The 26,688-nt window shown below is 49.7% G+C and overlaps 1 protein-coding gene across 2 annotated transcripts in view; it reads right to left on the bottom strand.

The window, feature by feature from the left end:
- Nucleotides 1-26,688, bottom strand: part of ACACB (acetyl-CoA carboxylase beta) — a gene marked incomplete at both ends in the record, with an annotated part of 76,370 nt that overhangs the window by 20,097 nt on the left and 29,585 nt on the right. For both annotated transcript variants that reach the window (XM_084253860.1, XM_084253861.1), the window contains 20 exons: nucleotides 721-936; nucleotides 1,932-1,973; nucleotides 2,216-2,272; nucleotides 4,364-4,471; nucleotides 4,567-4,666; nucleotides 5,101-5,238; nucleotides 7,955-8,073; nucleotides 9,726-9,815; nucleotides 10,281-10,394; nucleotides 10,561-10,674; nucleotides 13,576-13,700; nucleotides 13,794-13,882; nucleotides 15,588-15,688; nucleotides 17,634-17,822; nucleotides 19,111-19,257; nucleotides 19,736-19,870; nucleotides 21,442-21,592; nucleotides 22,984-23,129; nucleotides 25,481-25,562; nucleotides 26,520-26,623. In XM_084253860.1, the coding sequence (XP_084109986.1) occupies nucleotides 721-936; nucleotides 1,932-1,973; nucleotides 2,216-2,272; nucleotides 4,364-4,471; nucleotides 4,567-4,666; nucleotides 5,101-5,238; nucleotides 7,955-8,073; nucleotides 9,726-9,815; nucleotides 10,281-10,394; nucleotides 10,561-10,674; nucleotides 13,576-13,700; nucleotides 13,794-13,882; nucleotides 15,588-15,688; nucleotides 17,634-17,822; nucleotides 19,111-19,257; nucleotides 19,736-19,870; nucleotides 21,442-21,592; nucleotides 22,984-23,129; nucleotides 25,481-25,562; nucleotides 26,520-26,623 (2,367 nt within the window). The remainder of the gene's footprint in view (nucleotides 1-720; nucleotides 937-1,931; nucleotides 1,974-2,215; nucleotides 2,273-4,363; nucleotides 4,472-4,566; nucleotides 4,667-5,100; nucleotides 5,239-7,954; nucleotides 8,074-9,725; nucleotides 9,816-10,280; nucleotides 10,395-10,560; nucleotides 10,675-13,575; nucleotides 13,701-13,793; nucleotides 13,883-15,587; nucleotides 15,689-17,633; nucleotides 17,823-19,110; nucleotides 19,258-19,735; nucleotides 19,871-21,441; nucleotides 21,593-22,983; nucleotides 23,130-25,480; nucleotides 25,563-26,519; nucleotides 26,624-26,688) is intronic.

The following is a 26,688-nucleotide window of genomic DNA, read 5'->3' as shown; positions in this document are numbered from 1 at the left end:
TTTCAATGATAACTGTCTCTCATGTGTCGGCCTCCCCCTACCTGAATAATTTTTTAAAAAACCTATTAAGGTATCTAGTAGACTGAGGCAGCAAAAAGCTGAGATCAGCTTAACATCCACCCACAGGGCGTTAAAGCTTTCCACCCATGCTACGTCCACGCCAGGAAATAGCCTGGACCATCTGCATTAGCATGGAAAGTAGCCTGAGAGTAACTGGACAGCAAAAATCAAGTCTTCAAATGATCCACCCACCCTGAGCTCCCAACAGTAATGTGACGTCTACAGTTCCTCATATAGAATTAGGTCTAGAAGAGTCTCCACCAAGGCTGACCCCTGACAGCCAGGCTTCTGGATCCTTCTTGATTTTTAAAATTACTACTTAAAACCACTTTTACATACCAAGTATTGCTTGAGATTTTCACAATGTAATCATGGCTTATTTTTTTAATGCAAGAAATAATAAAAATGATCACACAACCAGCAAACAGAAGAAAGCCCCTGAACAGTATCTCTCAATCCTCTTGCACTGAGATACACATGACACCAGCAGGGACTTGAAAATAACAACCAAAGGCACAGTCTGACTCCCCCCTACCCCCTTGTGGGTACAAGGGGAGGATGGTGTATATCCAGAACATCCTGCCTGCAGCCCAGGGCATGGCACAAAGTGGAGGGGGAAGGCCAGTGCAGGAGAGGACAGCCCTCCCTGGGACATTTTACCTTCGTTATCAGGTCCGAGTGCCTGATGATGGCGCGGATGAAGAATCTGTGGTCCGTGACTTCAGTACCTTCCTTCACCCTGGCAGCACCCAGATAAAGGTGCATCTTGTGGTTGGCACAGGGCACAGCGGTCAGATCGAAGTTCCGCATCCGGTTGAGCTCCAGCTGGAACGCCAGGGCTGGCTCCAAGTGGCGGTAAATACGATCTTCTGCAAACTGCAGGCCAACCAGAGAGTGGAGACACAGGACACATGTGAGATTTGATGTTGAGGCCACCCGCATGCCTGCCTGACCCTCGCCCCGTCCTGCAGACCCTTGGAGGTCTCGGGTATAGCACCTGATTGTGAGCAAGCCCCAGGGCTCAAGAGCTTCAGGGGTTTGCTAATGTAGGGCAGTCCTGAGCACTGCAATTTGGGGGTACAGCCTAATGCTCCGAGCTCATCCTCAGCACCTGCCAGCACTGCCAGCCTGTTCTGGAACAGCTCAGAGTATTTCTTGAGCAGTCACTCAAGCCTATATCTCTTTGTGGAAGAGGAAGCAACTGACAGTGCTGGAGACGTGAAGAGAAAATGAAGCATCTAGAGAAAGGATGGGTCTTAGCTACACATCAGGCATTGGAGGAATTAAAATCCCAATCTCTGAATTTGGTGAAGGCTTGAATCTATGTTGGGAATAAGCCCTCTGATTCCAGAAGAGGGGTCAGAAAATTCTTAAAGGGCTAGAGAGGAGATGTGTTAGGCAGATGGACCACATGCTCTCCTCAGTCATGTTGATGGTGCAACAAAGCCCCCCAGATGATCGGTGATCAAATGGGGCAGTCGAGTTCTGATAAAATTTGGATTATAGAAACAGGTGGCCAGTCTACAAGCCCTAGTTTGCCAACCAGTGTTTGAGAAGAACCTAAGAAAGAGAGGTTGGGAGCACCATCTTACTGAATACACCAGCAAGTAAAAAGTGGTCCGTTTAGCTATTCCCTGAACGAGAGAGAAACCTGTAGTAAAGGCTGAAAGTTTGGGAAGCACAAGGTCCTGAGGTCCAGGGAAGAAACAAGAGGTTGTCATTGGAAACGTAGTCCCAGAGGAAGGCTGGAGTCCACACAAACATTGCTGTGTTCTAGAATGTGGGGGTTCCCAAAGGACCAGAAACTCTGTTCCTCGTGAACATCAAAGATAGCAGGAAAGAGGGAGCAATACTCCAGCATCTGCTCATACCTCGTCTCGTGCTCTGAATGTGAAAAACTTGGGAAATTCTTTCTGTAAAAAAGATATTCATACAAAAGACAATTAGAGCAAGCAAGACTCACTTAAATATCTGTGTACTTGTTCTGCGATTTCTAAGGCTAACCCTAGGTGCTTCTAGATGAAGCCTTTGAAAGCCTTCTCTTCTCCAGCCACTGATCTCTTCCACCCCAAGCTGCAGGACAGACATCAAATCAGTGGCATGGAAGCTGGGGAATGGAAAAGCCTCGCAGAGATGGGCTGAGATTTGGACTGACCTCTTGGGCAATCAGGAATGTGAGTCTCCGGAGTCCATAATCCACGAGGATGTTTTTCTGCATTAAAAATGAAACACACAAAATAATAGTCATCCGTGTAAAGGAGGGACATTCTGATATGTATTCCCCATGGACAAACTTTGAAAATATGCCGGGTGAAAAGATCTCAGGCTGTAGGATTCCATTTGTGTGATATAATGAGCAAATTCATAGAAAGTGGATTAGTGGTAGTCCGGGTTGGCAAGGTGAGGGAGGCGAGAGAGGACACAAAGGTTCTTTTGTGGGTCAGGGGTGGTGAAAATGTCCTAAATATAATCCTCACAGTGATGGTGACACAACTCTGGGAATACACCAAAAAGCAGTGAATCATATATTTTAAATGGGGGAACAGTGTGGTATGTGAATCATAGTTAATAAAGCTGCATTTATTAACTATGATTTAATATAATTAATATATGTACACTCAACCTATATTTAATATATAATATCTATTTAATATATACATTAATATATTTAATAAATATAACTACACTTAATAACTTATATACACCATGTTTTTAAAACTATTTCATACCATCTTCAATCAAACTTGGAGAATGGAAACTATTAAGTATTTTTTTAAAAGACAAGTTGAACCAAAAAAAGCCAAGAGATTACAGACCTGATGATTTCATTCTTAGGGAATTTAACAACAGAGGAAACGAACCCATGTTATTAGAAGTCAGGACAATGGTCAGTTATTGCTGGGGGTAAGGAAAAATATCAGGGGAAGTAAATGGTCTTGGCCCATTTCAGAATGAGGCTCAACGACACACAGAAGACTCCTGAGAGACTGCAGGCTGGAAAGAGAGCAGGGTCAAGGGCACGGTGAAGTGGGGTCTGATGGGGGACAACCAGCCTGCTCACCGGAGCCTGATTTTTGGTTCTCAACTATCAAAGGATGTGTGTGTGAATGTAAGTGTATGTGCAAATGTGGATGTATGTGTTTGTGCAAATGTGTACACACAGATCTGCTTTAAGTAAAAAATGTTAAATCATATAGAAATGTATAATGTAAAAAAATATCTCATTAGACAGGGGCCAAGCTGCAGATCCAGTAGGGACACCAGCCGTGTCCAGGAGAAACAGGATGAAGGGACGCAGGCCAAGGCCTCCACAGTGGGTGCTGTGGCTATGGGTTTTGTTTTAAAACCTACTTTTAAGCTTCATCTGTTCCTTAAATATTTTTCAGAATGAATATCATTACATAGTTGATTAAGGAAATGCTAAGTTACAGACAGCAATGTCCTAAGCTTTCAAGACATTACTTGTGACTGGGCATCATTCTCCTAACATCTTCTATCCAGAGAGCACCAGGCCAGGTCCTCTGAGGGATGCAAAGGGGTGTCCCTTCCATGGTAGGAACACACAAAGAAGCAACTGAAAATTCCTACATGTTCTTGAAGTTCAGACCAAGAGAGGCTGGTAAAGGCAGGTAAAGGACTAAGAGCTAGACAGGAATCCCACAGATTTGATTAACTTATGAGCTACAAATGTCAGTATTTCATTTTACAGATGGGAAAACTCACAATCAGAGAGGTCAAGTAACCTGCCCAAAGTCTCACAGCATCTGTTTCTACTACCCACGAAGCTGCTCCACATCTATTTGTAGCTGAGGTCCTGGAGCACACATAATAGCTGCCCCACTGCCAGGGTGAGAATATGCTGGCAGTGGTCACCACGTGTTTATACAAGCAACTTGTGGTTATTTGCATACATGATTGGTTGTTAATAAACTCAGTTAATAAAACTGAGTTTTCTGGGTTAGTAAAACAAAAAACTCCCCCTAAATCTAAAACCATTTATTGAGTGTCTGATGTATTGATGGTGTGTTCATCCTTTTAATCCATTTAATCCATTTAATCACTGCAACACCCTGGGGGAGAGAAATGCCATCCTGTTAGTGGGAAGACGTGGGGGCCTGCCAGTGGGCCAGCTCTGCCCACCGTCACCGTGACGAGTGGCAGCAGCTCGAGGATGGGAAGCCAGGGCTGCACACGGAAGAACTCAGCAGGACTGCCTCCCCAAGACCACTTGGGGGCATGGGACACCTCTCTTTTCAAGAGGCACCCCTTCCTCCAGGGGCCAAACCAGGCCACATGAACCTACCTTGGACTGCACGAAGGTCCGCAAAATCGGCACCAGCTTTTCATCCTCTAGGTGGTCTGAGCACTGGATGGCGACGTTCAGAATGTGAATCGGCTCCTCTCTGAGGTTCTGGGAGAAAAAAACAGGGGCGGGCAGTAGAAAGGTTTGGGGGTACCAGCCCATGCCCATCCCCTCCTAGGCTTGCTTCCTGCTCAGATACTTACCTTGTTGTCATCCTCAGAAAAGAGGGAATTGCGGACCTTGCTGAAGAGGGGAGTGTCCCTGGGCACGTTGGCGAAGCAGGAGATGACCTCATCAAAGTTTCTGGGGGTAGAGGGCAGAAGGGAGGGTGAGGGAGACTGCCCCACATGGTTGCAGGTCAGCCCCATCCCTCCCTCTTCCCCAGCTACCCTCTGGGGGCTCATCCAGCTCTGCAGAGCTGTGTGGCTCCAGACTAGGTCCCAGGTTCTCTGATGGCACATCCCCAAGAGTCAAGAAGATGGCACAGCTGGACACTCCCCTTTACTGGCTGGGAGACCCTCACTATGTCACCTCATCTCCCAGTCAAAAGAGGAGACTAAAAGTAACCGCTGCACCTCCTAGGGCTGCTGCGAAGTGGCACAGGTAGGAAGCATGTGGCCAGGATCCAAATGCAGGGAGGCTCATACAAGAGCCTGCCTGCGTGGGAAGGCTGACTATTCACTAGCTTCCCCACCCATGTCAGCCGCTCTGCTCCGGGTATTTGGGAGACTCAGTACCTGGTGAAATCCTCAAATCTCCTGAAGGCAACCATGGCCCCCATCCGTTGGCACAGGGGGGAGAAGCCGCTGTCCATGAAAAGCTCGGTGCTGTGCCTCACCAGGTCAGGGTTGGTGATGCTGATGGGCACAGCCATCCTGCAGGGGATGGAAGGGGGGACGAAGCCTGTTCACACATGTGGCTCCAGGAATGATCCTGTCCCAGAAGCTTCCAGGATTCACACCAGCATAAGAGACCCCCCGCAAAGGGGTTTAAAGTGGGGGATGGAGGTGCCTGGGGTCAGGGCCAGGGACTGAGGAGCCTCATCTGATTCCTCAGGACCTGTTGTGGACTCCACAGTGAAAGATGCATACAAACACGGTCCCCCAACATGGTCCCCCAACAGTGCCAAGGTGTGATGTTGTGAGGTCTAGTGAGAAATATGTATCTGACCATGTATCTGACCTCCGTCCCCATTCCTGGCACAGAGCTCCTACGCCCCTTGGGATTTCCTAAACGATGAGAGGACTAAAGGTGTCTTCTGTTAGATGGATGAGGGGATTTCTGCAAATCACTTAAGGATGGGGGTTGGTTGCCAAGGGAACTGATGGTGATTTGAGGCTAGAACTTTCAGCCCAACTCCTGATTTCTAGGAAGGGGAGAGGGCTGGAGGTTGAATCAGTCACCATCCCTTGGCGCTGGACCTAAGTCCCAACTACCCAAAACCTGGCTGGCCTCTCATCTGACCTCCCCTGGCCAAATTCACCATATGCCTGGCTCTACAGGCATGGGTGGTACAGCCTATGGTGTGGCCCAGCCAGGCTCTCCCAGAAGGGAATACTTCCCTCTGTGTGGCCCTTCCAAAGGGCGGGGTGGTGGAGTCAGATGCAGGCAGAGTCCCGTCTGAGGCACTGGCCCTGACTATGCTTCTGATGCTCCCTGACACTCCCACCGGGAAGACCCAAGGTGGTCAGGAAAACCCTCCAGGATGTTCCCCTGGGTGAAACAGGATGCTGTGTCCACTCTGAGGGACACAATCAACAACCTGCTACACATGTGGGTCTTCCTAACCAATCAGGCAGGGCCCACAGGCTGGGCAGATGCCAACTGACAGCTGAGAAAGGAAAGGAATTCTTCCTCAGGGGCAATTTCAAGAATCTTTACAGTGCCCCTCCCACAGCACCCAAAATGGTTCCAGGCCACAAGCGTCCACTCTTCTCTCAATTGGGCAAAATGTAATAATTCTTTTGTGGCTAGAAAATAGGGTAGAAATCGATGATGAGCAGGAAAAGAATCGACTGATCAGAAAGCTCTCCTCTTCCTCATCCTTAACAGAATCCCTTCTTTCTTCTTAAAACCAATGGAGAGAGAAACAGAGTTTTTAAATCCCAACAGACCAGAAAATTCCCTGTTGCCCGAGTAGGTGTAAGTTTTGATCAACTAAATGCCCAAATCACAATAAGACTGTTTTAGTCACAAGCAAGGCCTTTGAGACACCCGGGAGAACCAGAAACAGGGACAAGAAAGAGGAAGAGCAGGCTCCAAACCCCAGGGAGACAGAATTACTCCAGGAGGCGGTATTGCACTCTACCTGACCAGATAGGGACTTCGGGCCCTGGAATAAAATGGGTTAAAAAAAAAAGTGAGTGAGCATGGAGACACACCAGGGCGTCCCCAGCTGAGAATATCATGGGGATTCGATTTTGGATGTGGAGAGGCCAATGCGTGCCCCTGCTACTGGCTGTCGGGTTCTCTCCCTGCTGTGGAAAGAACTCTGGGGTGAAAGAGGTAACTGCCCTTGTGAATTTCCCCATGCCCATTCCTTATACTTTGATATTCATGTATAACTCAAAAATAGATAGTGAAGCTTCTAAGCAGTGTTTGTGAGCTCATATTTATGAATTCTTCTACCAGATTTTTCACTCAATATTGTACGGGTCACTCTTGTATACTGAGCAGCTGAGGTTTGTTTCTTTTCATGGCAGTAGGGTATTCCATTACCTGACCATATCACAATTACTGATTCATTATCTTTCTGAAGAATAATGAGGTCCTTTCCAGTTTTTGATACTACAAACAATAGTGTAGTGAACAATCTTGTATGTGCCTCCTCGTGCTAGTGTATGAGTTTCTTGAAGGTAAAGAGCGAGGAATAAAACTGCTCAGTCATGAGGGAGAAAAAAGAATTCGGCAGTGAAGGTATCACCAGGGATCAAGTGGGCAGCTCAGCCCATGTCAAATAAAAGGCCCCAGGGCTCCTCATCTGTGAAACAGAGATGAGAACAGTTTTGGCTGATACATAGTGAGGGCTGAATCAAGCAGTGGAATGTGGAGGCACTTATCACAGCACCCAACCAACAGCGTGCTGATGGACAGCAGTAAGAGTACCAGTCACACTGTTCACAGAGCTCCCCAATACTCATCAATAACTTTCTGTGTGCCAGCCACTGCCCTAAACACAGGGAATGGCTTATCTCATTCACTGGTCCTAATGGTCTAGGACTATACCCGCCAATCGAACTGTCTGTGGTGATGGAATATTCTAGAACTGCACTGTTCAACACAGCAGCCACTGCACACTTTAAATGTAGCTGGTATGACCGAGGAGCTGTATTTTTTCATTTAATTTTTGCTTGCATTCATAGTCCGCATGCTGGTAGTGCTTACCACACTGGACAGTGAGGTGTATGAGGCAGGCACTAGTTTCTCTTTACTTTATAGATGAGAGACTAAAAATGTGGGGAGACCCTACATGGGGAGTATAGTATCCCTGATGTCCCCCCATCAGTGTAGCGCTAGGTCCCTCCAGAGACAGGAGCACAGCAGTCGGGGGAGAAAAAACACAAGCCGCCTCCGCCGTGTGCCACTTCCTACCGGTTTGGGTGGGAGGACGGCAGCATGAACTGGAATTCCACCACGCAGGTGCCGTCCGGGAGCTGCCGGTGCTGCAGGCTGTTCAGCTCATAGGCGATGTAGGCCCTCCGCACATAAACCTAAGGAAGCAGCACAACGAACACACTCTTAGGGGCAGTGTCCTCAAAACTGGAGGGAATCAGACAGAAGGGATCCCAGGAAGGACCCCAAGGTCTCTATGCAGAAGTTAACAGTAAATGTGCCTGCTGAACGAGGACCAGATCGTGAAGATGTGGTCCATCCCCCCCAGGGACACTATTCGCCACAGGAAAGACCAAGTGTCACCACTTACAGCAAAATGGAAGGTGCTCAAGGGGATTAGGTGGAGGAAGGCAAGTCCGAAAGGTAAAGATGAATTTTAGATGTTTTCGAATGTAAGAGTACAAGGGATCACAGCAGATAAATTAACAAAGCAAACTAAAAACTAGTGGACACTCAGAAATGAACTGAGGTTTCTGAGGCTAAAAGGGAGGAAGAAGGAGAAAGGGTCAGAGGGTTATAAGGGATGGTGGTTGGGAAAAGAAGAACGTAATTATAGATGTTAAAAACATAAATTTAAAAGTTTAAAATATTTTTAAAAAGCAAATTTGCTCCCATTTCAGAATGTTACTGTCTCTGCAAAGGGCTAGATGGTAAGTATTTTAAGCTTTGTGGCATTTATCATTTCTATTGCCACTATTCCTTTCTACTGTTGCAGCACAGAAGCAGCCACAGACAACATGGAAATGAAATTGGAACACAGCTGTGTTCCAATAAAACTTTATTTACAAAAGCAGTGGGCCAGATGTAGCCTGCAGCTATAGTTTGCTGAGTCCTGCAAGGCTGTCCAATAGAAATGGAACAGAAGCGGGCACCCTGGTGGTGCAGTGGGTTGAGTGCAGGGCTGTGAAACTGTCCGCAGCCTCTGCAGTGCAGGTTCGATTCCCGGCCGGCCAGGGCGATTCCCAAGGGGGAAAACTGCAGGCTCACAGGCCCAAAATGGTCTCCATGGAGACACAGTCAGGATGGGTGACTCACAGGGTCTACAAGACAGCAGGAGAGTGAGTGGGGGACACAAGGGAACAGAGACCCTAAAGTCAGAGGGTGAAGAGATAGAAAAACCACCAGAGTCAGTCAAGTTGAAAGCACCAGACGTGACCCCATATTTTCCTGAAAGGTTTCTGAAAGTGCAGATTAAACACTCTTGACTCCTGAAACTAACTCACCTCTCTGGCTTGAATTCAGCAAGACTGCCTAGCTCTACTCTGGGTTTGGCTGCTGGTGCCAGCCTACCCTGCCCCTGGCACGAACTCACCAAGGCTCCACCCAGCTCCCTAGTGCCAAGCAGAAAAGGTCAATCAAAGGTCTCTAGGACAGGTGAGCAGGAACGCATGGACAAGGTGCCTCAGACTTGGCTCCCGGGGGTTAGTATTTAACTGGGCCCTGCCGCATGAGACTGGAACACCACATGAGATAGCAGTGCTTACTGGCAAAGACTCTGCCCTAGACAGACCTATTGTGAACACTGGCGCTGCCACTTCCTGGCTGTGTGACCTTGAGCAAGTGGCTTCACCTCTCTGAGCCTCAGTTCCCTCCTCTGGAAAACAAGGACAGTGACAGTCCCTGTCTCATGGAGAGAATGAGATCACGTTGGCAGGGCATGTGGGCCGGGGTCAGGCGGCATCAAACAGCAGGGGATGCTGGAACTGGCCTGCGCAGTCCTGGTGCTATCCTGTGGGCTTCTCCTGCTTACCTCCAAGGATGCCATGCACACGACTTTGTTAGTGTGATAGAAGAATGTGGGCAGGACGTCAAATATGGTTGTTTCCGAAAGGATTAATTTCTACAGGAAATGAAAAGGGAAAAATATATGGCAGAGAATTTTAACCAGAAGAGTAGAGGGCTGGGGGCAGGTAGGAAAGCCCCAGGCCCAGCAACTTGGAAGTGGGAACAGCTCTGAGAGACAACACCTGGGCCTGGCAGCTTGTCAATGAGCCAGAGTCAGGCCCGGTTAGACTGGAGGCTTTGGTTAGACTGGGCCAGGTGAAAGCACAAAGCTTCCCAATATGCTCCATCACACCCGAATGTTTTAAATTGTACCCACCAGACGAGCCTTGCTGCCTGGCATCTGTCCAGCCTGCAGGCTGAGTTCCCCACCCACCTCTCTGGGGGCCTCCCTGGAAGTGCCCCTCGGGTAGCCCTGACCATCCTGGGTTCTGTGGCTGCACCAAGTGTGAGCACACGAGGGCATGGGCACCTGCCCCCAATCTATGCTCCGTGGAAGGTGGAGCGGAGGGGATGGCCTCACCTTGAGGTTTTCTGGGCAGAACTGGTGGCCGTACATGTCGATGGCAGACAGGAAAATGGACTCCACCTGGTTGTGCCTCAGCTCGTAGGAGGGGAGATGGGAGGCGATCAGGACCTGCAGGGATGGGGGGAGGGAGGGGTCAGGTGAGCCAAACTCACAGGGGAAGCCAAGGGCCTGGGATGACCACAGGGTGCTGCGTGTGCTGTGGGATGTTCACAGGTGAAGGATGGCCCCCCAGGCTCCCCTCATGCACAGTGGGGACACAGCCCCATGCCCCTACCTGTCTGGCTCTCAGGGCCACTTTGCAGTGCTCACTTTTGCTCAGCTGTGTGAGCTCATTGAGGATGGAGGTCAGCTCGTCCGACAGGGAAGGGTCTGGGCCACAGAGTTCATCCTTTGGGGGACAAAAAGTGACCCCAAATGGCTTTTCTCCACCAGATGGAAACAAGCCAGCATTCAGCCTCGGCCAGGGCACCTCACACACTGGGCACGGCCTAATACACATTCCCTTACAGATGTTCTCATTCATTCATTCAAGCACCCAGTCACCCACCCCAAACACACCCTGAAGCCCTGGTAAGAAGAAAGACACAACTAAGCCTCTGCCTGCAACACTCTAAACAGTGCTATTAGGTGCCTCCTATGTGATACCCAGTTCTCCCAACCCTCTGAGGAGTAAGAGTGCATGATCCCCATTTTACAGATGTGGAAACTGAGGATCAGAGAGGCAACACACTTTGCCCCAAGGCCACCTAGCAAGTGCAAGGCAGAGCCAGGTTCCAGCCAGGGTTATTCTGTCCCCTAGGCCTGTGCTCTTTGCCTCATACGCTGCTGCCTGACTTAAGGGTTCACAGCTTCAGAGAAACTGTTTAGTCAAATCCCAACAGAATAAGGACCACACAGGAGGCTCAGGGTAAGATGCTCAGAGGGGAAGCCACTCCCTGGCAGCCCCAGGCTGCAGGGAGCATCTGGGTCTGAAGGGGTCAAGGGTGGTTTTTTGTGGGAGAAGCGGAATCTGCCAGAAGTAAAATGATGGCTTCTATGTGTGTCCTCTATCTCTGCTTCTGAACCAGGCAGGGACTTTGCTGCTGGAGACCAGGGCTCTGTGCCACCAGCCTCTGCATCTCCCCTTACGCCCAAATGCAAGAGGGGCTCAGGACTGAGTGGCTGGGACCTAGGATGCCCGAGCACCAGGCCTGCTGCCCTCACCCCCGCCCCATGTCAGTTGGGACAGGAATTCTCCAGGTGGCGGGGCTGTGAGTCATTTATTCCACACTTGCTTCTGCCTTTCCCTGATTAGAAGGAGCCCACCCTGTTCTTATGCTCACAGACTTTTCAACATATCATCTGGCCTGTACCCCAGTTCTTGTGTAAATGAATAAATTAATCTTTAAAAAACAAAACAAAACAAAACAAACTTCATCCAAAGGAGGAATTTTGCAAAAGGTTATATTATTTTCACAATGAAATTCCCTCCCAAGCCACTATCTCCTTGGGTCTAAGTTTCTGATCCTGGATGTGTACTGCCATCACTTGGAGAGGATTTCACAACTACAGAAGAATTCAAAGTCAGTACCTTGAAAACCCCTACAGTAATCATTCCAATTCACCAACCAATTGTTAAACTTTTGCCATGTTACCATGTTTGATTTTATGCATATGTGCACACACACATATACGCACACTGTTTCTGAATGTCAGTGACAGACACCAGGGTCCTTCCCACTATTTTAGAAGTTACCTCCTTGAGAAAACAGATCTCCTAGCTAAGTAGAGAACCATTAAAACACCCAAGAACCTGAACAATAATGTAATAATATTATCAAATATACAGACCACATTTAAGTTTCCCGTTGGGGATGCTGTCAGGCACTGTGAGTCCCTGGGCCACACCCCCAGAGACCCTGATTTAAATGACCAAGGGGGGGGCCTGGTGTTTGTAAACTACCCCCCTCCCCCAACCCCAGGGGATTCTCAAGGCAGCTGGGATCCAGAGTAGCTGCAACAGAGATTTTAAAATGCTTCTTTATAAAATACACTATTTATGAATCCACTGTATTAGAGTGTTAACTGTCCTATGAGCCAGGCCCAAATTCGGTCCAAGTCTGTTGTTATAAACATTGTTTCAGAGGACACAGCCATCCTTACTGGTTTGCCAGTTGTCCACTGCCACTGCCAAGCTGCCCAGGCAGAGCTGAGAAACTGTGCCAGACATGTGGCTACAAGCCCTGATGCTTACTGTCTAAGCCTTGACAGAAAAAACATCTGCCAACCCCTTCCTGCTAAAAGGCAAGGCCAAGTCTCTCCCACTAGCTGCTGATCCTACATTTTCCAAGCCACATATCTGACCCCAGATCAAGAGGAAAACTCTTTAGCTGTGAAAGTCTGTTAATTGAGGAGGAGAAAAAAGAGCAAAGAAATTCCACACCTGTCCAAGAAGGCCAAATGGTAGCCCCACCACAAGACTGAGACTCCAACATCCAGACTAATAGCTGTGCCAGTCTGTGGGCTCAAACTGCAGCTCTGCCTTTACAAGCTGCCAAAGGGAGGTGAGAGCTGAAACCACCTCCCAGGGTTGCTGTGAGACTTAAATGAGTTAATATTTGTAAAGCAAATCAGGAGCACCTGGCACACAGTAGTTGCTCTGTGAATGGTACACATGATCTCCTAGACAGCAGGCAAGCCATTGAGGGTAGCTAAAACAGCCTGGACCAAATTTGGGCCTGGCTCATACCACTCACACCTTGGTACTAGTAACAATTTTTTCTTTTTTAATACAAGAACTGGGGTACAGGCCAGACTCACAGGATGGTGAGAGGATTCACCAGAGACAGAGCAGGGAGCAGAACAGGCAGAAGGCCCAAAAACACTACTGGGGGGAGCAGCAGGTGAGACAGGAGAGGTCTGCCGTGCCTGCCGTGCCATGTGGGACCACCCTGGCCAGCCAGGAATCGAAACAGTGCTGCAGAGGCTGTGGACAGCTTCACAGCGCTGCGCTCAACATGCTGCAACACCGGGGAGGCCCTCTAGTAAAATTTTATTGGGACGCTTGCTGACATTGTACAAGGGCTATGTAAATAGCTATAAAACCACCCAAGAACCTAGTAATAGTGTAATATTATCTAATATACAGACCTAATTTAAGCTTCCATTGGAGATGCTTTCAGAACGTGCAGTTGGTCAGAGATTTATGATGGACAAATACTAAAATATTTACTCTCTGGGCCTTTTCAGAATAAGTATGCTGGCCCCTGAGCACCCCACGCCCTGGGTCAAGGGGCCCCTTTCTGCTTACGATCAACATGATGACCAGCTGGTTCTTCTTGGCCACCTGCGCGTGGGAGAAGATGCAGTCCAGCACCTGGGACATGTCCGGCTTCAGCTGCTCCCTGAGGTTAATCACACACTTGTCGTAGTGGGCTGGAGGAAGACAAAAGGCAGGCCATGCAGGGGTGAGGTCTGGGTCCCCTCCTGCCCGGTGGGCTGGTTACCAGTGCCAATGGTGACCCTCACCTTGTTGGAAATGGTGCTCGACGTGGAGATACCTCCTCAGGAGATCCAACACCACTGCCTTCATGTAGCCGCGGGTCCCGCTGCGGTACCTGGAGAGGGAGGGAAGGGACCTAGTGATCAACCTGCTGCCCAGCACACCCCAACATCTCCAGCCAAGGTTTTCATGATTTCCAAGTGGAGAAAACAGTAAGAAAGGGCTTGGGGGCTGCACCCGCTTGTCCTTGGCCAAGGGAGGAAGGTGCTAGGGAGCTCATGGGCAGCAACTCTGCAGGCCAAAGAGGGCAGTGACCTGCCCGAGTCAGGCACCAACCACAGGTCAAGCCTGAGCCTCCGGGTGGGCCTGGCAACCCCAGAGAGCAGGGCGGCGCTGGCTGGGGTGCTCACGGTGGGGCTGCCTGCACACAAGGTCACAGATAGCTTTCGGCTAACCGTGCAATGCAGACAATTTGGGAACAAGGCAAAACATGAAAGACATTTACCAAAAGATTCCTGTCTGAGTTTCACTTCCCTTTTAAAACCAGATTCTAAGGCGGTCTGTTGCCCCTGCCAGCAACATAGGGGGAGCCGGAGGGGCTGGTGTGTAGCGAAGCAGGTCAGAATGACAAAGACGAGTATCTGACATCTACAGAGCCTTGGGCACGACAACGCAAAATACTTACAAAAACTAGCGGACACTGATGAATGAAGTCAGGTTTCCGAGGCCCAGGGGGCGGGGGTAAGGGAGAGAGGGACAGAGGGATGGTGGTGGGAAAAGCTGAACCAACCATGATAAAAAATAAAATGAAAATAAAACCAAATTTTCTATCCTGGATGTTCCCCCAAGCATTTCCTCTTTCAAATCACTGCTGAACCCACAGGCGTGAATTTCGTGGGCGATGTGACACCAAGTTTTAGGGACACAGAAACCGGCTTACCCCACCATCACTAAGTGACGACAGGGAAGAATAGGAACCTAAAACACTCAGGTCCTCAAATGTGACTTCAATTTAATAAAACCACAACACAGAACTCAGATATCTGAATTTGATGCATGACTCATTTGTTCATTTCTCCTAGGCGTTTCTCTGAAGCCACAGATGGGTTTAAGGTGAGCCACTGTGTGTTCTGGGGAGGGGCACCCTTCCCAACCATGAGCTGTGAAACTCTCTTTGTGGGGAACCCTCACAAAAATCTCCCCCTGCAGAGGTGGGCCTTGTGCCAGTCCCCATGAGCTAGAGGAGCCCCCACTCCCTGCGCCTCTGATCCTGGCACCTGGCAGAGTCCACCTGTCTCCATCCAGAAGGTCTCCGTCCTGTCTTTATAAGCACAGCTTCCTCGCTAGGTGCGATTTGCACACAGAGTGGCTGTTCTTTTTATCATCAGAGTAAATGTCCTGCCTACTTGCTACTTAAGATACAGTACCAATCCCTTATCAGCTTTCCGCAATGACCCCCCCCCAAAGCCACCATGGAAACCCACAGAGTCCCTGGGACAGACAAAGCCCTTTCCTCCATAGTCTCACTTCTCACTGCATCAGCACTTAACAAGGAGCCCGCTCCAGCTCAGGACAACCTGTGTGTGGCAAGTGCCTTTATTTCTAGTTTTAAAACAGGCAAAATGAGATTCTCAGACATTCGGTGCCTTGCTGGGGATCTGCTCTTAGGAACAGTCATGGTGGGACACTCATAGGGGTCTTTGGATCCCATGCCCTGTCTCTTGTCCTGCTCTGAGAGCCCCAGGGTGCCACCTGGCCCAGCACAGGGAATAGTTCAGTGTGAGAACCCCACCCCACCCCCAAGGGCCCAGGACTGGTACCTCTGGACCAGCTGCACGATGCTCTGGGTGTTCATGAAGAAGGCCTCCCGGTCAGCCTTGCGCTGCAGCGTGGCTGCATGGCAGTCCAGGATGGTGGCTATCTGGACAGGAGGACAGGACAGGTATGGTCACACACACCCCCTCCCCGTACAGTTCAGCTGCCACACACCGTCACCGGGAGGCCTCACCACGGGCTCCCATCCAAGAGGCTCATTCAAAGACCAAAATTCCCAGCCTGCAGTCCTCTAAGCCACCCAGAATAGCCCTGGTCACCCCACTCGACAAATTGCTTGAGGAATTCAAGAGCTCAGAATGATAACAATCACATTAAAATGCACAGAACTCTTTTTATCATCGCAAATTACAATGATACCTCTTCACAGATCTGGATTCTTTGGGAAAAGAGCAGGGAATTTCCAACCCCAGTGAGAATGAAGACATTGAGTAGGGAAGGTCCTATTTTTATGTCATTTTAATGTCATTAACATGCTGTTTATGACAACAAAAGTATTTAAAATCTTTTTTGTTTAATTTTTTTAAAGATTTATTAATTTATTTATACAAGCACTGGGTACAGTCAGAAGTGTGGGAGGGTGAGAGAATTCACCAGAGCCAGAGCGGGGAACAGAACAGGCAGAATGACGAAATACACTGCTGAGGGGAGCAGCGGGCACGGCAGGAGAGGTCTGCGTGCCATGTGGGACCCTCGCTGGTGGCTGGGGATCAAACCGGCGCTGCAGAGGCTGCGGGCAGCTTCACAGCCCAGCACTCAACTGCTGTGCCACCAGGGGAGGCCCTAGTTTAATATTTTTAAAGAAAAAACATGTGTCGGTGTAAGTTCCTGGAAGGTACTTTTCTCAAACTGGGGTCCTGGAGAGATTTGTTCTTAGTACTTTAAAGTTGAAATATAATTCACATACCATAATATTCTCGCCATTTTCAAGTATACAATCAATTCAGTGGTTTTCTGTATCTCTACAGACCTGTGCAATCACCACTATCTAACTTAGGAGACTTTTTATCACCCCAGAAAGAAACCCTATTACCAGGTGCAGCCACTCCCCCATCTCTCCCAACCCCCAGTTGCTGGCAACTACCCATCTACTTTCTTTCTCATGGATTTGCCTGTTCAGGACATTTCATGGCAATGGAATCCACAAGGTTCCACTGCTGTCAGGCTTCATTCACTCAGCTTCCTGCCTTCGAGGTTCTTCCACGTGGCACACAGATCAGTACCATTGTCTGGAGTGGCTGACCTCTGGGAACAATCTGACCTCCACTGACCACTGACCCCCAAATCACTCACATGTGGGAGGCGTGAGAGCATGGTGGCAGCCTTTCCACCCAGACAGAACAGGAAGTGAGCGGCAGAGGGGGCACTTCCAAATGCCCGACACCTTTAAAATGCTTGCTAACTTTCTTTTCACAAACCCTTCCCTTTTGCAAAGCAGCAGCGGCAGCTCTTCTGCCCGCCTGTGACTATGCAGGCGCCTCTCTTTTTCTTTCTCCTTTTCCTAATAAACCTATTCTTTTAAAATGTAAAAAATAAAATAAAATGCTTGATGAAAAGCAAGCCACCTCCCCCCAAAAGAACAAGTCAATGTCGAATGACTAGAGATACTTTCTACTACCCTGGAATGACTCCTGTTTGTAAAAATATTACCTAGACCTTATGGGTGCAAGTGATCACCTATAAAATCAGGAGAGGACCAAAGCTACCAGTTAGAAAGAAAAACTCACGATGGTTTCCGATTATTTTGGCCAGTACGTGTTTGGGAAACGCTTGCTGTCTTGCACCAATGGCTCACTCCTCTTCCAAACCTGAGTTTGATGCAGTGAGGAACAGCAGCTGTGTTCATCTAGGCAACTGCTGTTGCGGGGATGTGATTCTCCAGAAAAGGAGGGAAAGAAAGCTCCTGACCCCCAACCATCTCTGGCTGTAAGTGGTCTCACAAAGGCTGACTGGACTGGTGGCCGAAAGTAGGGACTGATGGGTGCTGAGCACCCAGCAAGGCACCCGGCCCAACGGGCTGGGGGGGCACCTACCTGCTGGCTGGGGAACTGGCACAGCACCGAGGTGATGTTGCTGGCATACTGGGCCATCACCCTGCGGACCGCCTTCTCAACAGGGGCGGGGATGCGGCCCGACACGCTGGTCATGATCTCCTGCAGCTCCAGCAGTGGCAGTGATGGGTGCCGGAGGGTCATCATGAGCTTCTGCACCCACTCCTTCAGCTGCAGCAGGGACCAGAGCGTCAGCCTGAGGGTTTAGCACCTAGCCTGATAGCTGCTGGAGACTCAGGGGGTGGGTACGGCCACCCACTGCTGGCATCTGACCAACACATTCAAGCTACCCAAGCCCTATGTGCTCAAGCAGTCCGAGATCTACCCCCCAGCAGCCTTGGGAACTATCCAGAGTGGAACAGCCCCCTGACCACCTGGGGATGCCCAACTACCCCACCCATCTCCCTTTCCATGCATTCAGAGAGCCTGTGTGCTGTGAGGGTGTAACAGGAGGGCTGGTGAAGAGCTAAGCTTTGTAGGGCTGTTGGCTTACTGCTACACCCTGTTCTAAGACCTTTACATGTTCATATTGGAGCCTCAAACCCCATGAAGTAGATATAAATATGACCTCATTTTGTCGAGGAATACAGAAAGGTTACTTAAGTGACCCAAAGTCATCCAACTGGCAAGAAGCAAAACCAGAAAGCAAACCCCGGCTATTTTGCTCCAGAGACACTTAACAGCTGTGCCACACGGCTTCTGGGCACTCAGATGGCCGACATGCTGGCCTTTGAATGAGGAGGATAATGTGCCAACTCCATAGGGTGGTTGTGAGGTTAAAAGTGAAATGATGCAACACTAGCAAGTGCAAAGACTAACTCCATATTGCCACTAGAGCAATCACACTTAGGCAACACAGCATAGGGGTTATGAGCAAACTCTGAAGACAAATGGTTATGATTCAAATCCTATCTTTCTCTCTCCTTGTGTGAAATAAGGCAAATTTCTTAGCTGCCCTCTGCCTCCATTTCATCAACTATAAAATGAAAATATCAGCTCCTATTCCATAGGTTGTTGGGAGCATTAAATGAGTTAATGATTGTTTAGTGTTTAGAGCAGTACTTGGCACACAGCAGGCACTAGACAAAGGGCGGCCATTACCATCAGCACCATCACTGTGATTTGCTATTCTGAGATGGAATGTGATGCCACAGTATTATCCATATTGGTGTCAGGTTTGAGGTCACAGGTCTTTGGCAGGTGTCTGCAAATTTGAGAACTTACAGGTTTCCCCCAAAGACAGATTATCAGGATTGTAGCTGATGTGATTACCAATTTGAAGTACTTATTTGGTAAGATTTAGTAGGCACTATTTTAGGGTCTGCTCAAAACTTTTCCATCTAAGTGGACTGACTGTTCCTGACACAGACCTCTGATCGCTCAGAGTTAACCCTTCTGGCTCTTCACAAGGGCCTACACATGTGTGTGGAGGACACCCCCACCCTGCACAGGAACCTACCTTTATGCTAAAAATAGGCTCCGGCAGACAGTAGCCACTCATGATGTTGGTCAGGTTTTCCAAGACATTGTGGAAGACCTGGTGCAGTTTCTGCCCAAGGATGGGCAGGGTCTGCTGGGGAGGGAGCTCTCCTGTGAATGGTTTGGCCTGAGGAGACAGAACAAGAGACCTATACAATCTTCTCAAATTTTTCCATAAATCTAAAACTGCCCTAAAATAAAATCTAGTAAAAAATTTTAAAAGGTCAAAGAAGACCTGCTAGGTCAGATGACATGAGTCAAAGCTCGCAGGAGGTAAGGTAGGAGGCTGATAAATGTCCACGGGAAGGTCCTTCCAGGGAGAGGGAACAGGCTGTGGAGTGGAAGATTCTGGAATATTCAGTTAAGCAGGAGAGAGGATGAAGCCAGAGAAGGAAATGGGAGACAGCCCATCTGGGGTCTTGTCAGTGATCAGAAGAGCTTAGTTTTACTCTAAGTGGGATGGAGTGCTGCTGAGAGCTGAGCTGGGCGCATTTCTGCACCCATCCCGCTAGCTGCTGGAGCCTCAGGTCGGCTCAGCTCACTGCACAGGTGGAGGCCCTGAGCTCACCTGAGCAGTTGGGGAGGCTGTGCCTGGTGCTACGTACCGAGTGCACTTTAGAAGGGTCATCAAGTTCCAGCCGGGCCACCATGCAGCCAGCTTCTAGCACGGCCCCCGGGCGCTTGATGTACTGCAACCGGCCACTTTCCTGCACATTCAGAGTCATGATCATCTTCATCACCTGTTTTGCAGAAAGAAGCAATAAGAAAGAGCCTACTAGGGCTGGCCTGTGTATGTGATACCCAGAGTGACCCAGAACTAGCCGCTCTGGAGCACAGACTGTCATTTAGATAGAATGACTCCCCAGGCAGAGTCCAAGCAGGAGTTGGAGGGAACTGGCAATTGCTGGAAGCCTGCTGTGTGCCAGGCACAGTACTTGTCACAAATCAGCTCCACCTGCACTACCAGCCAGGGAGGGAGGGGTTTATCGTGCCCATTCTAAAGACATGAAAACTGATGTTTATTTCTAAAGAAAGGGCCCTGTCTGAGAAATACACACTGGCCTAAAGGGTAGTGCATTTTGAGAATGGCTCCTTTTTTTTTTTTTAAAGAATTATTTATTTAGGGCCTCCCCTGGTGGTGCAGCGGTTGAGCGCTGGGCTGCTAGGCTGCCCGCAGCCTCTGCAGTGCCGGTTCATTCACCAGCCACCAGTGAGGGTCCCACCAAAAAAAAAAAAAAAAGAATTATTTATTTATACAAGCACTGGGGTACAGGCCAGAGGCATGGGAGGGTGAGAGAATTCACCAGAGACAGAGCAGGGAGCAGAACAGGCAGAAGGACCAAAAATACACTGCTGAGGGGAGCAGCAGGCGAGACAGGAGAGGTCTGCCGCATCATGTGGGAATCTCCCTGGCTGGCCGGAAATCAAACCGGCGCTGCAGAGGCTGAGTGGACAGCTTCACATCATGGCTTTCAACCCACTGCACCACCAGGGAGGCCCGAGAATGGCTCCTTTTTTAAAGGCAGACTGCAAACCCTCTGAGGGTGCTTGGTGAAATGAACAGGCTCTGGGTACAGCCATCAGTCCCTCCCTGGCCGGAGCCTGTATATGGATGTGTGAGTGTGGACTGCAGACAGGACAGTGTTCCTTTTGTTCAGAAGCCCACAGCTTTGGTACACAAGGCAGCCAGGCCTGGGCTGGGACCCCAGGAACACCCCCGCCCCTATCACTCTGTGATCTCCAGAAAATGCCTTTCCCTCTCTGAGCTTCAGTCTACCTCTCTTGTAAAGTGGGGAATAAGAGCAGGAAGCAGAAGACTAACAAGCATTAGCTCCTGCTCTTGCTGTATTTTTACTGCCTGTATCATTATGGTGTTCCTGGGCAGCATGGAAAGGCAGGCTTAGCCCTGGCTTTATGTGACCTGCAGAGAATTCTTGGCCTGCCTGGGGATCACATCTATGCCTGTCTCCTGTGGTTACCTGGAAGATAAAAGGAGGCAAGACATAAAATGCTTCCATCAGAGTCTGCCACAAGGTGTTGGCAAAAACACTTTTTAATCTTTGCTATCACTGTTATTTTATCAGTGCTTATTCATCCTGCAGGAAGTATATAGACTTTTGAAGTTTTCTATTTAAATACTGCAGGGAATTTGAGCTGAACCCCACATCTGGCTCCCTTAGGGATTTGCAGGCAGTGGCCCAGGTGAAGGGTCAGGCCCATTTGCTTAGGTGCAGAAGCAATGCCAAAGGCCCTCCTTGGGGAGCGGCGCTGAAGGAGGCCCGGCCCCAGCCCCACCCCCATGAGCAGTCACCTCCATCTCAGCATAGCTTTGCCCCGCCTCCACATGGCCTCCGTCCTCCACCATGTACTGCATCAGCTTCCCAGCCGAGGGGGCTCTCAGAACTGTGGGGTCGTTCTCCTTCTCAAACACGCATGTCCTGTTGCCGATGGTAATTCGGTAACTGGGAGAGAGGAAGAGCAGGGAGGAAGGGAGATTGGAGAACCCAGCGGGCCCGAGTCAGGCTTTTGACAGTACTTTCCCTTCCTAAAGGTGGCCGTGAGTGTGCCCCTGCGTGAGGTTTGAGGGTCTCCATCTCCCAAAACGTGGCACTTGACTGTCATCACAGAGATTGGGAATAAGTCAGATGAACCAATGGTTGGACACTTTTCTGGAGGAAAACTAGCACTGGGAAAGCAATCAATAAATCTTATTCAATAAATACTGCAGGGAGGGGTCTGTACTAGGGATGAGCAGCAAGAGGGGGACAGATGACTCTGCGAACAGACACAGGAAAGCTGTTAAAAAGCTGAGAAAACGCCCAGGGGTTCTCATCAAAGGAGCAATGTTTTTCCCTTTCTCTTGTCTTCTTACGGCATCTATCTGAGGAGACAGGTCTCAGCTGGACCTCCTGTGGCCATCACTGCACCACACATGGGAATCAAACCTTCACACTGTCCTAACTTAGTGCATGTTAATTATTTCTTAGTAAATCTGGGAGGAGGTGGAAAGGGGAACCTTCAAAAAATAAAAAAAACATACAAATTTACTGACTGAAAGTCTGCACCTTAACATTGAACTGGGGAGAGCTTGTCCCATGCCTGAGCCTATAAGGATCTTGCATGTTCTTACCAACAGAAAATGGCTTCCAAGGAGGCCATAAAACCCTGTCCTGGGATGCTCTAGTCCACCTTCTTCAAAAGATCAAGGACTGGGCAGGGACTAGCCACTCCCCAACTGCAGTTTTCTCAGGCCTGGGGCCTCTGAGTAACCCCAGGCCCACCCTCCCTGCCGTCTCCTTGGTGGGGGTCTGCACTGCCTGCTCAGCCAGATGCTCTACATTTTTCTTGTTTAAGCTCCGTGTGTCAGATACACTCCAGTGGGGCTTTCGGGTCTTTCTGGTGAAGCCTCTGTGCTAAGACCATCCTGTGTCTCTCCCATCCAAGCACATGGCAGCGTTCCTGCCCCTGTCCACTTGTTTGCTGTGACATCTTCCCTGATAGGCCTCATGGTCCTGACCAGAGTTCTAGCCCAACACCTAGCCCAGCGCTGGGATAAGCAGATGCTCAATAAATAGAGACAGGAAGGTCTCTCCTGAGCCTTGCTCAGATGACTCAGACACCAAGCAGCTGGCACCTCACCACAGCCTGGCAGGCTGCAGAGCCGGGAGCCAGGCCCCATTCAGCTCCATATATTCCCTGGTTTCTAGAAAAGGGCCTCCTGGAGCCTCCTGTGGCTGCCTGCCAGCTGCATGAAATCCCAGCCAAGAGTGTCTCCCTGAAAAGCAGTGGGATTTACAGGTGCCTTGGACTGCAAACAGACCCCCAAGGGCTAGCCGGCCCTGCACCCACATACCTGTCCACCTCTTCTTTGATGTAGGTGGTGTAGCTGTTCCCGTTGTAGGACAGCAGCAGCCCACCATCCGTTAGCCGATGCGCGTCGATCTCAATGTGACAGCCATTCATGATGAGGACGAACATGGTCAGGGACTGCCGGGCCACCTGGGGGGACAGCCTTCATGTCCCCACCTGAATTCAGGAAGCCAGTTTGTCCCTGTGCCCCTGGGCCCCCCAACCATGAACAAGGTCAGTGTCGTGCATGTTAGGAGTGCCTGGGTGGACACCTCGCCTCTCCAGTGCCAGCCTTCGCTCACCCAAGGGAGCAGCTGACAACAGAGAGAGTCTAGAGTCAGCGCCACACCAGCCCTGGGGAGGCTAGTGGTCTCTGGCCCCAGCCTGCCCATCTCCTGCCATGGCATGCCCTCAGGTGCTGGAGGCTCACTTCTGATTCCCTTCTCCAAGCATCAGCCCCAAGCAGGGTCATCCTCGGGTACAAGAAGTGGTGTCTCACACCAGGCAAGGCAGCCCTGTTCTACACCAGTGCCCTGGATATGGACTAGGGCTCTTTCCAAGGGCAGAAAAAAGCCCTCAACATTAGAGACAGACATGCGGGCTGAACCCCAACCTGGACTCTGCATTTCAGCGGGAAGTACTGGCAGCATCTGGCCCTCAGTTCAGTCTATGTTCTCACTCATAAAAATAACACCCTAAAGAGCCCTCACCTTCATGAATACATATATTGTGACAAAAGATGGCAAGATAGTTTCAATTAATGCAACATTATTTATGGTAACATATGTCAAGGTAACTTCGCTTCTAAAGTAACACTTAGGACCAATCTAGTGCTCCAATAACCTTACAATAGAATACTCTAGACCTGCCCCCATCAAATATGGGAGTGCCCAGCGGCATGTGGCTATTTAAATGTAAATTCACTAAAGTTCAATAAACTGTGAAATTCATCTCCTCAGTTACACTTGCCACATGTCAAGTACTCAACAGCCACAGGTGGTCCCATACTGGACAGCAAGACACAGCACATTTCCATGGAACGTTCTAGAGGCAGTGCTACAGACCAATCTGAAGTTGAAGAAAATTTGTTAATAACATGAGAAACTTTATGCCACAATAATATCAAAGCATTTGTACCAGAACCTCAACTTCGTCAAGGTTGAGGCATCAGGAAAAATGAGTAGCTGGTGGGCCTCCCTGGTGGCGCAGGGGTTAAGTCTGAGCTATCACCACCATTGCCTGAATTTGGTCCCCAGCCAGGGAGCTACCCACATGGCACAGCAGACCTCTCCCGTCTCGCCCGCTGCTCCCCTCAGCAGTGTATTTCAGTAGATCTACCTGTTCTGCTCTCCACTCTGGTGAATCCTCTCACCCCCCTGCGCCTTTGGTTACACTCCAGTTCTTGTATGCATAAATAAATAAATCTTTTTAAAAATGTAACCCTGAAGTTACATGGTTATGTAAATAACTGGCAAAGTTTGAAAAAGGAAACCTGCCTCAGAAGCAAACTTGAGCTCTCCTCCCTCCACAGAACATGAGATTAGGAAAGTGACCCAGCGGATGGAGGCTTGCTGGGGAGACTGCCCCACAGGCCACCCTGACTGCACCCATCCTCCCTCTATGCCCACACAGCTCAGATACTCCCTGACATGCTCTGCTAAATTGACACTGGATGCTCAGGAAGAGTAACCACCCACTTCTGATGGAGAAAGTGACCCTGGGTCAGCTCCAGGGGCACCAGCAGAGGACCAGGAAGAGGTCAGAAACCTACACATTGATTCCTGGTGCAGACAGGGCAAACCAAGCTCATGGCCCTGGGAAGCTGGCCCAGACACTCCGCCAGTTCAGCATCCTGCTGACCTCTGTGCTGGATCAGTGTCCCCTCAAATTCATGTCCTTTCCAGAACTCCAGAGCATGACCCTGTTCGGCAGTAGGGTCCTTGCAGATGTAAATAGTGAGATGAGTCACACTGGACTAGGTGGGCCCTAAATCTACTGACTGGTGTCCTTCTAAGAGGAGAAGAGACCACAGACACAGTCACAGAAGGAAGACCACGTGAAGACATATCCAGAGAGGTGGCCACATGAAGTGATAGTCCACAAGCCAGGGGACGCCAGGACTGCCCACAAGCACCAGGAGTCAGGAAAGCATGGAGCAGATTCTTCCCTGAGCCTGCAAGAGACCAGGCCCAGCCCGCACCTTGCTTTTGGACTTCTGGCCTCCAGAACTGGGAGGATAAAATGCTGTTGCTGGAAACCAGCAGTGGGTGGGGACTTGGTTACAGCAGCACAGGAAACCCACATATGCCTTGTGTGAACTGTATGTTCGGGTCTACATGCTGTGCGACCCCAAGGGTTTAGTCTCAAGGTCACAATGGAAACGCATGGGGAGGGCTGGGACCCACGCACAGAAAACGCCTTCCAGGGATGGCTCACTTCAGAAATTAAAACCCCCTCACCCTGCAGAACGTCGGAGACATCCTAAAATCACCAGGCCTTACCTTGAGAATATACTTAATGCCTCCGTAAATTAACTCCACGTCCACAATGTTCAGCAGAGAGTCTGCGGGGAGGACTTGGCCCCTGAAACAGAAGACAGGGCTGCAGTCAGCCTTGGGAGAAATAGAGGACTCCATGGCTATACCCTGGACTTTAACACTCGTCCTTCCTAAGCACTATCACACCTGGCTGGGCTGAAAAAACTCAATCTAATGAAAAGGCAGGAAATATGGACAATGCCAAGAAACTGACATTCTTTGGAATCCCTGGTGAGGGATGGGAAACCTTCAAAGGACGTCTCAGGAGGCAAAATCTACAATGGGTTCATCTCAGAAATAAGTCATGGGAGAATCCTGCTACCCGCTTAAGAACTAAGCCAGCATGCAGGCTGCCCTTCCATGCACCCAAAAGCTTGACAGTCAAGTGCCAAAAGCTTTGATCCTGTTATTTCTTTTTGGTAGTTCTTTTGCCTACCCCAATGGTGCTCAACTGGGGGTGATTCTGCCCCCACCCCAAGACATTTGGCAATGTGTGGAGATAGATTTCGTTGTGAAGACTTCTGGGGAGGAGAGAGGGTGCTGTGGATGGGGTCCCAAAATGCACAGGACGGGCCCCACAAATAATTATGCTGCCAAAGACGTCAGTGTGCTGAAGCTGAGAAAGCCTGCCCTGATCTCAGAGTGTTCTGGTCCAGCTCACCAGTCACTCTGATTCAGGTGAGGGTTTTGGGAAAGGAAAATTTGTAGGCAGGACCTATGACGTCCATCGCCTCCTCTCAGAAGGACTGATGTCAGGACGGACCTCACGCTCACTGGCACAAGCACACGACTGTGTCTGTATGTTGACTGCTGCCTTGGTCTTCAAATGCCTCCCCAGGGATCTTCCTAGCCAGCTGGGATTAACCCAAGAAATTTCACAGGCAAGCACATATAGGATTCACTAACTACCTGGGGACTGATTTGCCCCCAAATAAAGCACTTTCTGCCTTGCCCGCCACTGACACACACCCCGAGAGGGAAGAAGCAGCACCTGCCCACCTACCTTTCCAGCGAGTGTAAGAAATCCGTCATGCAGGTTCTGAACATGGCATCGGCCACGTTCAAGGCTCCACACACCACCCCGAGCATGATATCTGGCTTCTCGGCCTAGGAAAGACTCTGAGCTTCAGCATCCACGCTGGCCAAGCCCAAGGGGAGCTGGGAGCCCCCAC

The sequence above is a fragment of the Talpa europaea genome (genome assembly GCF_964194135.1).
Source record: "Talpa europaea genome assembly, chromosome: 14".
Classification (NCBI taxonomy): domain Eukaryota; kingdom Metazoa; phylum Chordata; class Mammalia; order Eulipotyphla; family Talpidae; genus Talpa; species Talpa europaea.
The sequence above is the reverse complement of the archived record's forward strand: the minus strand, read 5'-3'. Positions and strand labels throughout refer to the sequence as shown.